The 14,161-nt window shown below is 40.7% G+C and overlaps 1 protein-coding gene across 1 annotated transcript in view; it reads right to left on the reverse strand.

The window, feature by feature from the left end:
• Positions 1-201: 201 nt before the first annotated feature.
• The window catches only part of MAOA (monoamine oxidase A), an 80,682-nt gene continuing 66,722 nt past the window's right edge, over positions 202-14,161 (reverse strand). The window contains exons 10-15 of the mRNA NM_181014.2: positions 10,845-10,898; positions 4,644-4,701; positions 3,344-3,441; positions 1,111-1,222; positions 803-865; positions 202-616 (exon numbers count right to left, since the gene is read on the reverse strand). Of these exons, the coding sequence (NP_851357.2) occupies positions 470-616; positions 803-865; positions 1,111-1,222; positions 3,344-3,441; positions 4,644-4,701; positions 10,845-10,898 (532 nt within the window). The 3' untranslated portion in view covers positions 202-469. The remainder of the gene's footprint in view (positions 617-802; positions 866-1,110; positions 1,223-3,343; positions 3,442-4,643; positions 4,702-10,844; positions 10,899-14,161) is intronic.

The following is a 14,161-nucleotide window of genomic DNA, read 5'->3' on the forward strand; positions in this document are numbered from 1 at the left end:
CCTTATCCAAAGTGGGGGCTGCTCACCCAGGAAGTTTCGAGTCTCTGGGCCTACACTTTATCCTTTGCTAAGAACTTCGAAGGACAGTCACAGGCTGGGCTTTAATCTACTCAACCTCTACAGAGAGAAAGTTAAATGCTTCATTCCTGTGATCATCAGGTATTTTATGTTAAAGGGGAGAAAAATAGGACACAGAAACTGTTTATCATGAGCATGTCAACTTTAACTTCTTGATGTTAAGAAATTGATCACAGGTTATTTTTCTACCAATCAACACGAGCTGGTCTACAGACAAATCACAAGATGGAGCTTGATCTTCTGGAAATTAAGGAGGTCATACACTGAGATTAAACTGAGGGGTTAAATCAGTTCACTTAAAGATGATCTGATTGCACGGCTGTTCTATGGGTCAGCAATTTGCTTTTGATGATACCGGGGAAGGATAAGCAAAAAGCATGAAGCCAAAACTTCAGGATCGGCTTAGCAGCCTGAATCTGTACATCACAAACCACAGGGCAGTTATCGATGTGGAAAACCCAACAATCTTCAGCAGGCCTGATACGGAAGGCAGGTTTCTCTCCCAGAAGCTGGGGGTGATCTCTACAGCTGGAACATCCTGGATGAATGAACATAGATCGTTAGCAAAAAAAACTCTTGCAGGAATAAGGAGTGGTAAAATATATCTGCAAAATCAGTATCTGGATCTTCCCTGGAGAGTGGCATCTACAAAGACATCAGAGGCTAGAAGTTGAGATTTTTATATGCGATTCCTGGTCTATAGAGATGGAGCTACCAAACTTACTTCAGCTTCAGGTTCTTGGATCCAGATATCTTTGGCAGACAGCTTCCCCAAAGCATTCAAAACCTGAAAGAAACAAAAAAGAAAAAGAAAAGACCTGAAAGAAAGTGGCCATGGTATTATGAGGTTCTGTACTTTCGACAGATTCAAGGCCCTGCTGGCCACAGATGAGCCTCATGAGTGGAGTGAGGGGCAGAGAAGTGGACATCTATTAATAGATAGATGATCAGTGGCACGATCTGGAAAGACCAGATGACAACTACGTCAGTGGACTCAAGAGGGAGAGCCAGCCATTCGGCTTCCTGTCTTACCTCTCTAGCTGCCCGTTCACCAGCCTCTACTGCTCCTTCCATATAACCGCTCCATTGTGTGGCAGTTTCCGTGCCAGCAAAGTAAATCCTGCCTACAGGTTGGCGAATAACCCTTCAAGGGAACAGAGAGGTCACACAGTTACCTGGGAAGGCGCTGAGGGTAAATGAGCTAATCGTGGCCCTCACCTAAAACCCCACAGAAGACAAGGAAGCCCAAATTGTTTCCAAAACTCCTATGCAACTCAGCCAAAGGTGAAAGGCTCCTCCTTGTTTCCTGGGTCTGCACCAAAGGATCTGAGCTTTTAAGCCAGAGAGAATCAGGATATGAGATCATCAATCGCTAAGGATAATGAGACCTTTTTCTAGCTAGCTAGAATTAAAATGTAAGAACATACATTAAGTCCACACTCAGATTCATTTGCTGCATGTTTCCTATTTGCAGTCCATTCTGCTACCTACAGGAAGGGGTGTGTTCTTCATGAGATCTCATCTGACTGCCGGGAAGAACAATGGTGGTGAGTGGGAAGACAGGAAGAGGAACTCATTTCTAGCAAAGGAGAGATCCAAAGGATTATGTGTCTATCTTCTTCAAAAACAACCTCTGGGAGTTTGGGGTTAGTAGATGCAAACTGTTACATATACAATGGATGGACAACAAGGCCCTATTGTATAGCTCAGGGAGCTATACTCAATGTCCTGGGATAAACCATACTGGAAACAAATATAAAAAAGAATATGTAAAATGCATAACTGAGTCACTTTCCTGTATGGAAGAAATTAACACAACACAGTAAATCAACTACAATTAAAAACAAACAAACAAACAAACAAACCTCTGTACAATTAGCTTCTATGGATGTATCCAGAGACTGGCTGAGGGTAGTGAAATGGGCTTTCTCTTACAGAGAGGTCTTGGTGAAAAGAACCACGGAAAGGCTGGGCTGAATGAGCCACTGTCCCCTCCTACCTTGTTGGCTTTGATTCTTACAGCCACTTGCATGAAATCTCCTAAACGGTGTACCTCCACCCCAAAGGACTTCACCTCAACCTGCCGTCACGCCTTTTTCCAACTCAGGAATCCTTGGCTTCATCTATCCCTGATCCTAGTCCCATCTCCTAGACTTCTACTTTGATTCCAGAACCACTCCAGTTCATCAATACTGTTATCACTAACAAAGGCTATTCATTCTCGGCTTGAGATTTGACAGAAATAAGCCAACACTAACTGCCCTTTGGAAAAGGAATTGTAAAAAGCACCCAAGATCTAAATAGGGTTCCCCATGAACCGTTTAATCTTGCATCAGATATTGATGACTTTCACTGAAATACTACACATGTCTATTGAACTCAAATCATTGCGTAATTAATAATTCAATTAAGAAAAACAAATGAAAAGCTCATATAAGGAAAGGATTATTAACAAACCCTTATTCCTTCTCTGTGGACACACATGACCTTGAGTTAACATTTTAGGTCTGTTTCTCTAGAAACCTGATGAAGGCATGAGGCCATATATGTTACCAGGCAACTGCTGCTTATGGTAAAAATGGTTGTCCTCCACCCCCTCACTGGTAACTTGTATCTAGGCTGGGAAAACTCATAAATTGCAAATATCTGGAAAGAGTCTAAATATCTGGGAAATGTTTGGGCTTTCTTGAGCATGCTGCCTCTTGTAACTGGGCATATCCTTTGTGGAGATCCTAGATACTGCCTATGAGGCTGTTTTAAGACACAAAGGCTCCTGTGAGCTAAGGGGTTTCTAAGCTAAGGTGAATTTTCCCATCTTGTGCGCATGTCAACTGCTCACACCTTAGCCGTACACAGTGAGATGCTTCCCCATGATGTCTGATGCTGCTCTGCTGGCAAGACATCTTTAGCCCATGTCCTTTTCTGTAGATTGGTGCCCAGGAGCCTAGGGTAGTCGTGCAAGACTAAATGTTTAGTTGAGCTCAAGAAGGCTCCTTGGAGGACACTGCAGCTTGCAGGATTCTCACGTGTACCAGTGACTCCTGAATTCCTCACCAGTGCTCTGCAATTGTTCTATGTGCTGCCAGGCACTGTTCTACATATGGACATACTTCTTTTCCTATGGACACCTAGAGAATACAAACTATCTGGGACATTACATATAGGAATGCTGATTCCTGTTTCTAAAATCCCCACTGAGCTTGGCTTATCTAGCTTTAAGCTTGGCACACGTCTTGTATCCATTGGTACAGTGTTTGGGTAGTACCTTCCGTATTGAGTCATGATCCCCGGGGGGAAGTAGGCAGTGTAGCAGCCTCCGGAGTACTGCTCCTGACACCAGTTCTTCTCTTCATAGTGCACTGGCTGCAGTTCAGGGGGAGAAAATTTCAAAGGGAAGACAAAGCTGAAATGCTGCCAGTCAACAATTAAGGCTCTTATGTGCTTTACTGTAACAAAACGTTTAAAGTTTATTTTTTTAAAGTAGTCCTGTTTTTCTAACTTAAGGGGAAACATGACAGTACCAAGTAATGGCCTTTTGTGAGGTACCAACAGACAAAACACATACACTTTGACTTTCTCAACCTCTTGCCTAGGAGAGACAGGAAGTATCCCAATATCTGGAAAAGAGGGTATCTCTATGTGGATTTTGAAGTCTTTAAGACTCTATCAACAATCAGGTTCTGGAAGGGTTTGCTCAAATCTCTGCATTCTTTAAATAACAGACCTTACTTCCCTATCTACCAGGGCATTACTGCTAAAAAAGGGGTGGGGGGTAGAAGGGAGAAAGTAGAAGGAAAGCATAGTGTCTAAGAAAAAGGCTTTTTTCAGAACCACTTCTCTCAGCTGGAAATGTGAATGATGGGAATACTATTAAAAAGAGGACACTTAAAGATGAAAAATATTTCCCAAGGGACGTGAGAGGACCTTCTCTGATTTCCCTAACACATTCTGCAAGTTTAGTCTTCCAACAGTTCAGAGAAAATCCCCTGGAAGAGCCCCCCGCTCTCTGCTAGGGTCTTTAAAAATAATTTCATCCTCTTAATTGCTTTCAGTGGTAGATTGAGAGCACCGAAATTCCTAAATGAAGTATAAATTGAGTCTGCAGATGGAAAAACAAATTAGTATGACTTTGACCTGGGCAGAGAGTCCAGATTCAGTCTATCTTATCAAGTATATACTACTGTGTCTGCATCAACAAATAATGATATAGCTGGGATTTTATTTGGCAGTGATCAGTTGACGCTGACAAGAGGGCAGGGCCTCTGTTCCAGGGACTGATCTCAGTCACCCTGGAGATAATACCTGCAGCTTCTGCCTCTCATTACTCCTGGCTGCCAGTTATCCAGCGAGCATTTAAACAGCCCAAGGAACTGCTGCATCAGAAATTGCATGCACCGACAGCAGCATTTTAATGGCCCTTTGTGACTGCTGAAGTTAATCCTCCAGTAAGCATATCCCTTTATACTCTCTTCATAAGACTGTCAGGAAACCAGAATCTGCTTTGCTTTACCACTCAGAGCAAACAGAGCAGAACCTGCTAGGGATTAAAGATGGGGATTTCTTACATGTAAAGCTTCTTGAGATCCTAGCACTTTGGCGTACAGTTCACAGATTTTTCTTTTCCTATAAAAAAAAAAGAACCAAAGAATGTGAAGGAAGTAATGACTGATGAGTATGGAATAAACACAGTGAGTTCCAGGGTTCTTGCAATGAACCAGATTTATTAAGTGAAAAATTAAAATCAATGGCCTTCAGTCACTACACTGAATGACCAGTTCCTTGAATCTCTGCCCTCAAATTAACCCTCTTTTTCCTGACACAGTTATGTGCTTTGAAGATTCAACCAACTGTTCTCTTTTACATTTTTGCCTCTTCCACTACCTACTACCATATCTTTTCAAGATTAAAATGGAGAAAATGAGATTGAATTAAATTCAGTTTTAGGAATTGATTCTAAGTTACTATTTGGAAATATGCAAAATTCTAAATCCCTTTTATAAGTCTATAGTAAGTATGATGTGTCTTTTAACTATCCTATGTTTATGTTTTAAATATCTACCAACATATAAAGCTCATTTAATCTTTTAAATATAACATAACACATGCTATACTAGGAGAGGCCTATGGTCATTCCAGGGTAGTAATCTGTCACTTGTCAGAATGGTCTGTGGACACAGTACTGGGTCCTAAGGGCATGGAGGAGCAGTGGGCATGATGTGTTATGTGATATTACCTTAAAACAGTCTCTGACCACCCTCATAATTCATTGTGCAAATGACCAGCACAGAACATGGCACATACTGTATCTTAAAAATCAGTAGTTTTATTCATCTAAGCACTTCTTTTAAAAAAAGATTACCATTAATTTATTTTTATTTGGCCATGCCATTTGACCTGCAGGATCTTAGTTCCCCAACCAGGGACTGAACCAGAAGTTAAAGCATTGAGTCCTAACCACTGGACTGCCAGAGAATTCCCTATCTAAGCACTTCTTGAAACAGATACATTTTAAACTCACAATCACTCTTGGTAAAGTTTAAAAGCTCTAATTTACTAAAATTACCCATTTTAGAAATGAATAGGTCTGTTTTAGAAATTGTTTAAACAGGTTAACACTGATCCAGTTATACACGTTAGGTATTTATCTTTTTTAGTCTTTATATAGGTTAAATATTGAAAGTGCTTCAAGATACTTTCTTATACACTAATAAATGACTGGAAAAAATTGCTAAAAATGTCATAAAGGGTTTAATTCAAATCTGTAAGATAAGCATTAAAAGCTAAAGAGACAAATGGTAAAAAAAAATATTGGGGGGAAGGAAGGAGGTAAGGGAAGGTTATAGTTATTAGAAATAAATTTTAAAAGATGCCAATTTCATGTTGCCAGTTACAATAGAAAACAAGTGTTCCCAATTTCACAGGTGTTCCCAATGTCTCTGAATAATGTTGGACAAAGTGTAACTTTATACATTTACCTGAAGGCTCACACTTACATGATTTATACAACTCCTAGAGTTTCCATCCCGTGGCTATAGTAGTAAATCAAGAGAAGGAGGCGGAATGATAGATGCTGTTTACCAATACCACTTTACCATGGAAGGTTTTAAGGGAGAGACAAATGCCACTTCTGAGGTGATGTCACACATCATGAGATAGCTATTTAAGTTCCAGTACAGGCAGGCAAGATTCACTGTCCTTCAAGGAGCTGTTCATACTACAGCTCAATAATGACAAAGGAAAGGCAGAACTGGAAGAAGTCTCAAGACTACTGTGTACCTGTCTGTCTCTCTCTGTGTAATCCAAGCCATTCATTTCAGACATGAAGAGACTGAGGCTCAGTGTGCTCAAGAGACTAGCTCAACATCACTCAGCTCATTAATGGCAGGGTCAAGGGTATACTCTCCTGAGCATCCCACCTGTAGTAAGTGCTCAATAAAAATTTACTGAATCAAAATCCATCCTCAGTCCAGTGTGGTACCCTCTTTTCTACTCTATGATATGACCAATTCTTACCTACTTCACAAGAGTGTTACAAGAAATAATTCTGATATTTTGAGTCAATAAGAAAACAAAAATATTGACAATTGTTATCCTGAAAACTTAACAATGCTTCATTTACTTTAGGTACATGTAATAACATCTTTGTTAAAACAGAGTGAACTCTAAAATGTAATCAAACTACTCTATAGTTAACTTTTCATTCAAGAACAGTAAACCAGTTATCATAGAAATTTGTCATTATTGACTGTATTTCACATTATTAAATGAGTCAATGATGAGTTCTAATGAACACATAGGAAATTATCTTCTCTATCCCTTCCTCCCATTAATATAAAAATTTTTAGAAAAGTTATATAAGATAAGGATGGTACAACAATGCACTGGTTGCTTAGCTAGGCTCTAAAAATAACAGAACATACTTTAAATGATGTACAAAAGAAGTCATTGTGCAAGTTGGATATACGTACTGGTTTCTAAACCTGGCTGCTCATCATAATTACTCAAAAGGCTTGTTAAAATATGCAAATACTCAGGCCCCACCCCTAACCTACCAAATCAAAATCTATCAGCCTCAGAAAAAATATATTTTCCAAACATCCTTTGGGAAATGTTGACGTAGTTTGTTCTGGGAACTATTACTTGAGTCAATGACATTCAGAATTCCAAGTGGTTTTGCCTTATAAAAACTTTTGAGAAGTTTAGCCACTATGTGGAATCAAAACCAAATGTCTACATCCAGGCTGGTATTTATTTTACTATTAATAAGGAGGGAAGGCAGGAAATCCAAAAGAAAATGTCAAGCTTAGTATGACATAATGAAAAAAAATACACATTAGATGCTATTCGTGACTTTGTCACAAGCTGGCTATGGAGCCTTGAACAAATCATTCCCCATCGCCAGACCCCCAACTTCTTCCTCTATTGAGTGAGTAGGCAGACACTAAAATAGTTCCCCTTTCCTGACATCAAATCTCATGGTTGCTCAAATAAACAAACCCATGTGCAATTGTGGGAACGTCTGCGGCCTTTCCCTAACTTGCAAAGTCATCAAAGTAACTCTCAAAGCAAGGTCTGCTAGTTGATTTGCTGCTTCATTTTTAAATCAAATGCAGAGAGAAGTATATATTTGCACGCACACCCTCTTCAAAAGCTAACAAAGGATTTAGGGTTATCCCTGTCGTAATGAAAGGGTTTGCATAACTCAATGAAGCTATGAGCCATATCATGCAGGGCCACCCAAGATGGAAGGGTCATAGTGAAGAGTTTTGAGACAATGTGGTCCACTGGAGGAGGGAATGGCAAACCACTCCAGTATTTTGACTGTGAGAACCCCATGAATATTATGAAAAGGCAGAAAGATATGACACCAGAAGATGAGCACCCCCAGGTTGGAAGGTGTTTAATATGCTACTGGGGAAGAGTAGAGGGCAGTTACTAGTATCTCCAGAAAGAATGAAAGAAGAAGCTGGGACAAAGCAGAAATGATGCTCAGTTGTGGATGTATCTGGTGGTGAAACTAAAGTCCAATGCTGTAAAGAACAATATTGCACAGGAACCTGGAATGTTAGGTCCATGAATCAAGGTAAATTGGATGTGGTCAAGCAGGAGATGGCAAGAGTGAACATCAACATCTTAGGAATCAGTGAACTAAAATGGACAGGAATGGGCGAATTTAATTCAGATGACCATCATATCAACTACTGTGGGCAAGAATCCCTTCAAAGAAATGGAGTAGCCCTCATAGTCAACAAAAGAGTCTGAAATGCAGTACTTGAGTGCAATCTCAAAAACGACAGAATGATCTTAGTTCGTTTCCAAGGCAAACCATTCAACATCACAGTAATCTAATCACAGTAAGTCTATGACCCAAGCAGTAATGCTGAAAGAGGAATAGTTCCATGAAGACCTACATGACCTTCTAGAACTAACACCAAAAAAAGATGTCCTTTTCATCATGTGGGGGTTGGAATGCAAAAGTAGGAAGTCAAGAGATACCTGGAGTAACAGGCCTTTGGAGTACAAAATGAAGCAGGGCAAAGGCTAACAGTTTTGTCAAGAGAACACACTGGTTATAGAAAACACCCTTTTCCACCAATACAAGAGATGACTCTATGCATGGATATCACCAGATGTAATCAGATTGATTATATTCTTTGCAGCCAGAGATGGAGAAGCTCTATACAGTCAGCAAAAACAAGACCAGATCTGACTATGGCTCAGATCACGAGCTCTATAAGGGGCAAAATTCAGACTTAAATTGAATAAACTATGAAAAACCACAAGGCCATTCAGGTATGATCTAAATCAAATCCCTTATGATTATACAATGGAGGTTATGAATAGATTCAAGGGATTAGATCTGGTAGAGAAAGTGCCTGAACAACTATGGAGAGAAGTTTGTTAACATTGGACAGGAGGCAGTAACCAAAGGCACCCCCAAGAAAAATAAATGCAAGAAGGCAAAGTGGTTGTCTCTGGAGGCTTTACAAATAGCTGAGGAAAAAGAAAAGTGAAAGGCAAGTGAGAAAGGGAAAGATATACCCAACTGAATGCAGAGTTCCAGAGAATAACAAGGAGAGATAAGGTCTTCTTAAACGAACAATGCAAAAATAGAGGAAAACAACAGAATGGGAAAGACTAGGTATCTCTTCAAGAAAACTGGAGACACCAAGGGAACATTTCATGCAAGGATGGGCATGATAAAGGACAGAAATGGTAAGGACCTAACTGAAGCAGAAGAGATTAAGAATAGGTGGTAAGAATACACAGAAGAATTATACAAAAAAGGCCTTAATGGCCCAGATAACCATGATGATGTGGTCACTCAACTAGAGCCAGACATCCTGGAGTGTGAAGTCAAGTGGGCCTTAGGAAGCATTGCTATGAACAAAGCTAGTGGAGGTGATGGAATTCCAGCTGAGCTATTTCAAATCCTAAAAGATAATGCTGTGAAAGTGCTGCACTCAATATGCCAGCAAATTTGGAAAACAGCAGTGACCACAGGCCTGGAAAAAGTCATTTTTCATTGCAATCCTAAAGAAGGGTAATGCCAAAGAATGTTCAAACTACCATACAATTACACTCATTTCACTTGCTACTAAGGTTATGCTCAAAATCCTTCAAGCTAGTCTTCAGCAGTACATGAACTGAGAATTTCCAGATGTACAAGCTGGATTTAGAAAAGGCAGGGCAAATTGCCAACATCTGCTAGATCATAGAGAAAGCAAGGGAATTCCAGAAGAACATCTGCTTCATTGACTCCACTAAAGCCTTTGACTGTGTGGATCACAACAAACTGTGGAAAATTCTTAAAGAGATGGGAATATCAGACCACCTTACCTGTCTCCTGAGAAACCTGTGTGTAGGACAAGAAGCAACAATTAGAACCAGACATGGAACAATGGACTGGTTCCAAATTGGGAAAGGAGTATGATAAGGCTGTGTACTGTCACCCTGTTTATTTAACTTATATGCAGAGTACATCATGCGAAATGCTGGACTGGATGAATCCCAAGCTGGAACCAAAACTGCCAGGAGAAACATCAACAATCTGAGATATGCAGATGATACCACTCTAATGGCAGAAAATGAAGAGGAACTAAAGAGCCTCTTGGTGAGGGTGAAAGAGGAGAGTGAAACAGCTGACTTGAAACTCAACATTCAAAAAACTAAGACCATGGCATTTGGTCCCACCACTTCATGACAAATAGAAGGGGAAAAAGTGGAAGTAGTGACAGATTTTATTTTCTTGGACTCCAAAATCACTGTGGATGGTGACTGCAGGCATGAAATTAAAAGACGCTTGCACCTTGGAAGGGAAGTCATGACAAACCTAGATGGTATTTTAAAAAGCAGAGACATCACCTTGCTGACAAACATGCAATAGGTTTGAACACCTATGTATGGATCTGCTTTTCAGAAAAAGTACATGTTGGAGAACCTTGGAGATGGAATAAAGGTCATTGGGACTTGGCCTCTTAAGCTTTTTTCAGAGCTACCATTTTTAAATGATTTTTCTCCATCCATCTTACTGAGAAACCCTACCTCTCAACCCCTGTAAAACAAACAGAGGTGTAAAACTAAATTAATATAAGCACGTGGGAGGCATGAGTCAAAAGGGGGCTAGCAAAATACAAAAAGGTTGATTTGTTGGGATTTTGAGATTAACAGATGATTGCATTTTTCATAATGTTATTATACTGTTGTTAGTGCATCAAGCACAATAAAAAGCTAACCTTTTACGTGTTTCAGATGTAAATTCTTACCTTATATCTTTATGCACTTTAGCGAGGCGGTCAGCTTTTCGAGCGAGGATGAAGCTGGGGAGAGAAATTACGTTTGAATGATTAGGTGACGGTGGTTTATCTTAAGAGTTGTCTCTTCTTTTTAAAGTGTTCTTGCCTATATCTACAGTAATACCCTAAATACAAGCAAGTTCCATTCCAAGAACGCATCTGTAAATCCAATTTTTTCATAAGTCCAACATAGTTAGCCTAGGTACCCAACTAACACAATCGATTATATAGTACTATACTCTACTACTAATAATAAATCTAATAATAATAATAAGTAAGTAAGTGTTAGTCGCTCAGATGTGCCCAACTCTTTGAGACCCCATGGACTGCAGCCCACCAGGGTCCTCTGTCCATGAGATTTTCCAGGCAAGGATACTGGAGTGGGTTGCCATTTCCTTCTCCAGGAGATCTTCCCAACCCAGGGATTGAACCTGGGTCTCTCGCAATGCAGGCAGATTCTTTACCAACTGAGCTACAAGGGAAGCAGGCTTATAATATTTTTCACACAAATAATATATAAAAAACAAACACAGAAAAAAACACTTTTAGTCTTACAGTACAGTACCTAGAAAAGTGCAGGCGTATAGTACAACAGCTGGCATATGGGGCTGGCACCCACGTTTGTATCTTTGAAAGTTCACAACTTGAAGGTTTGTACGTAGGGGACTTACTGTACTCAGCACTAATACTACTCTCCCAACACTCTCCCATTATTTCCATATACTAGAGCAAATGCCAAGCTGTCCTCATCTGCTTCTGGGTCCAAAACCCCTGCCAGGGGTGGGCTCCTAAACAATATATCACTACCTACTCAATATTTTATAGCCAAAGTTCAGTACAGTTCTTGGCATACAGTAGGAAATTGACTATGTAGATGAATTAATGTTGCATTAAATGATGAGCCTGGTAATGACTGTTGCCATCTGTCAAGTTACTTGATAAAAGCTGGAAAAACAAATATCAAAAAGTGCTTGTTGGGAATTCCCCGGTGGTCCAGAAGTTAGGACTTCGAGCTTCCACTGCAGGGGGCACGGGTTCAATTCTTGGTCAGGGATTTAAGATCCCACATGCCAAAGGCATGGCCAAAAAAATAAATAAATGAAGTGCCTGAAGTGGATGCCATGGTGGGCCACCCAGATTCCTCTTCAGGACCAAACACTCATTACCCTCAGCTCACAGCCAAACCCCTCCCTAGCAATTATACTCTGCAGCAGAGAACTGCCTGGTGAAAGGTCCCATCCCTTCTCAGAATGAATGCCAGAGTGCGATGGGTACCAAAGCCTACCACACAATGCAGACACCCAGTGCAGATACCTCTGAAAGGCAATCCTTACTTCGAGGCCTCTGTTGGGACAACACTGGAGCCCAACCGTTCCCTCTGCCCAATCCTGATTCCTTCCCTCCCCCACAGGTAGTATGTGTCCATGTGCTCAGTCACTTCAGTCGTATCTGACTCTGTGAGACCCTATGAACTGTAGCCTGTCAGGCTCCTCTGTCCATGGAATTCTCCAGGCAAGAATACTGGAGTGGGTTGACATTCCCTTCTCCAGGGGATCTTCCCAACCCAGGAATAGAACCTGCATCTCTTGCATCTCCTGCATTGACAGGCTGGTTCTTTACCACTAGCGCCACCTGGGAAGCCCAGGCAGCACTCCACAGAGCAATTCCTGATGAACCTCCTAAACCCAAATCTCCACCTCCAAGTTGACTTCCTGGGAAACCAGCCTAGTACAGTTCTCAAATTCAGTGACTCAGTAAAACTCAGTTATGATCTGTCTGCTTCCCTTTGATCAAGTAGATTCTACTTATTATGCCATTATTAATTGCTTGTATATTTTAAAGAATGGAATTGTAACAAGAAATCCTTAGCTATACTATGATTAGAAAGCTTGCCAAAAAATCCAAATGAGCCAAAGGAGAATGGAGTGATTTCTCCATTTAAGAAAAGTTTTAAAATTGTATTTTTTTGTTATTTTTCTAGACAAAGACAAATAGATCAGGACTGAAAATGCAAGGGATGAAGACAGAAATTTTGTCCTCTCCCTCAATTCCCTCTCCCCCAATTAAACTGTTCCTCAATTTGATTGGCCATTCCTTTAGAGTTGTTATTTGAGACCATTCTGGGAAGCAAAGATATAAAATGCATTTGTGTTTACCCAGAGAACAGTATTTCAGAGGAAGCTGTGGAATCTTTAAGAAATTTGAACCATTGAACTCTGGGAGATATAGTCATGATTTTGCTTGATTTAACTAACACTTTATGTTGTGGCTTGCTGGTAAGGTGAAAGTGAAAGGGAAGTCAGTGGTGTCCGACTCTTTGCGACCCCATGGACTGTAGCCTATCAGGCTTCTCAGTCCATGGGATTTTCCAGGCAATAGTAATGGAGTGAATTGCCATTTCCTTCTCCAGGGGATCTTCCCGACCCAGGCATTGAACCCAGGTCTCCCACATTGTACACAGACGCTTAACAGCTGGTAGGTGCTAGGTGCTAAGTCACTTCAGTCATGTCTGACTCTTTGTAACCTGGTGGACTGTAGCTCACCTGGCTCCTCTGGAAAGAACACGAGTGGGTTGCATACCCTCCTCCAGGGGATCTTCCCGACCCAGGGATCAAACCCACATCTCTTGCATTGGCAGGCAGGTTCTTTACCACTGCACCACCTGGGAAGCCGTAGTACTAATGATTTTAGTTAAATTTTAGGTGTATGCAACAATTGTATGTGGTATTTCAGTGAAAATCACCAACAGCTGATAGAAGATTAAATGATCTATCTGAAAGCCTTTTAGATCCTGGGTGCTTTTCACAGTTCCTTTTCTAAAGGGCAGTGAGTGTTGGTTCTGTCTGTCAAATCTCAAGTCCTAAATGAAATAACCTCTTTGATCTAACTGTAAGAATGGACAATTATCATCCAACTTTCTTTGGTGTTTTATTGGGGAAATTACACACCCTGGCTTTGGGGTGGGAACATTTCACAGCTCTAAAGTACAAGGTCCTTTCTAGTTTCCAAAGGCAAGTAGTTATCACACACAGTGCTGGGCAATTACAGCATCCCTATCTTCAAGGCTTTCATTGCCTAGAGCAAAGAGCAGGGCAGAGGCAATATAGCTTCAATGCAAGAACAGGGTGGAAGCAATTTTCCAGATAAAACAGATTAGAATATCACTTTCTCAGTGTGTTAGTCGCTCAGTTGTGCCCAACTCTTTGGGACCCCATGGACTGTAGGAGCTGCATAAATAAACCCATTACCATCTAGAAGGCTTCTGCAATCCATGTCCTTGTTGCTGT

The sequence above is a fragment of the Bos taurus genome, chromosome X (genome assembly GCF_002263795.3).
Source record: "Bos taurus isolate L1 Dominette 01449 registration number 42190680 breed Hereford chromosome X, ARS-UCD2.0, whole genome shotgun sequence".
NCBI classification, from domain to species: domain Eukaryota; kingdom Metazoa; phylum Chordata; class Mammalia; order Artiodactyla; family Bovidae; genus Bos; species Bos taurus.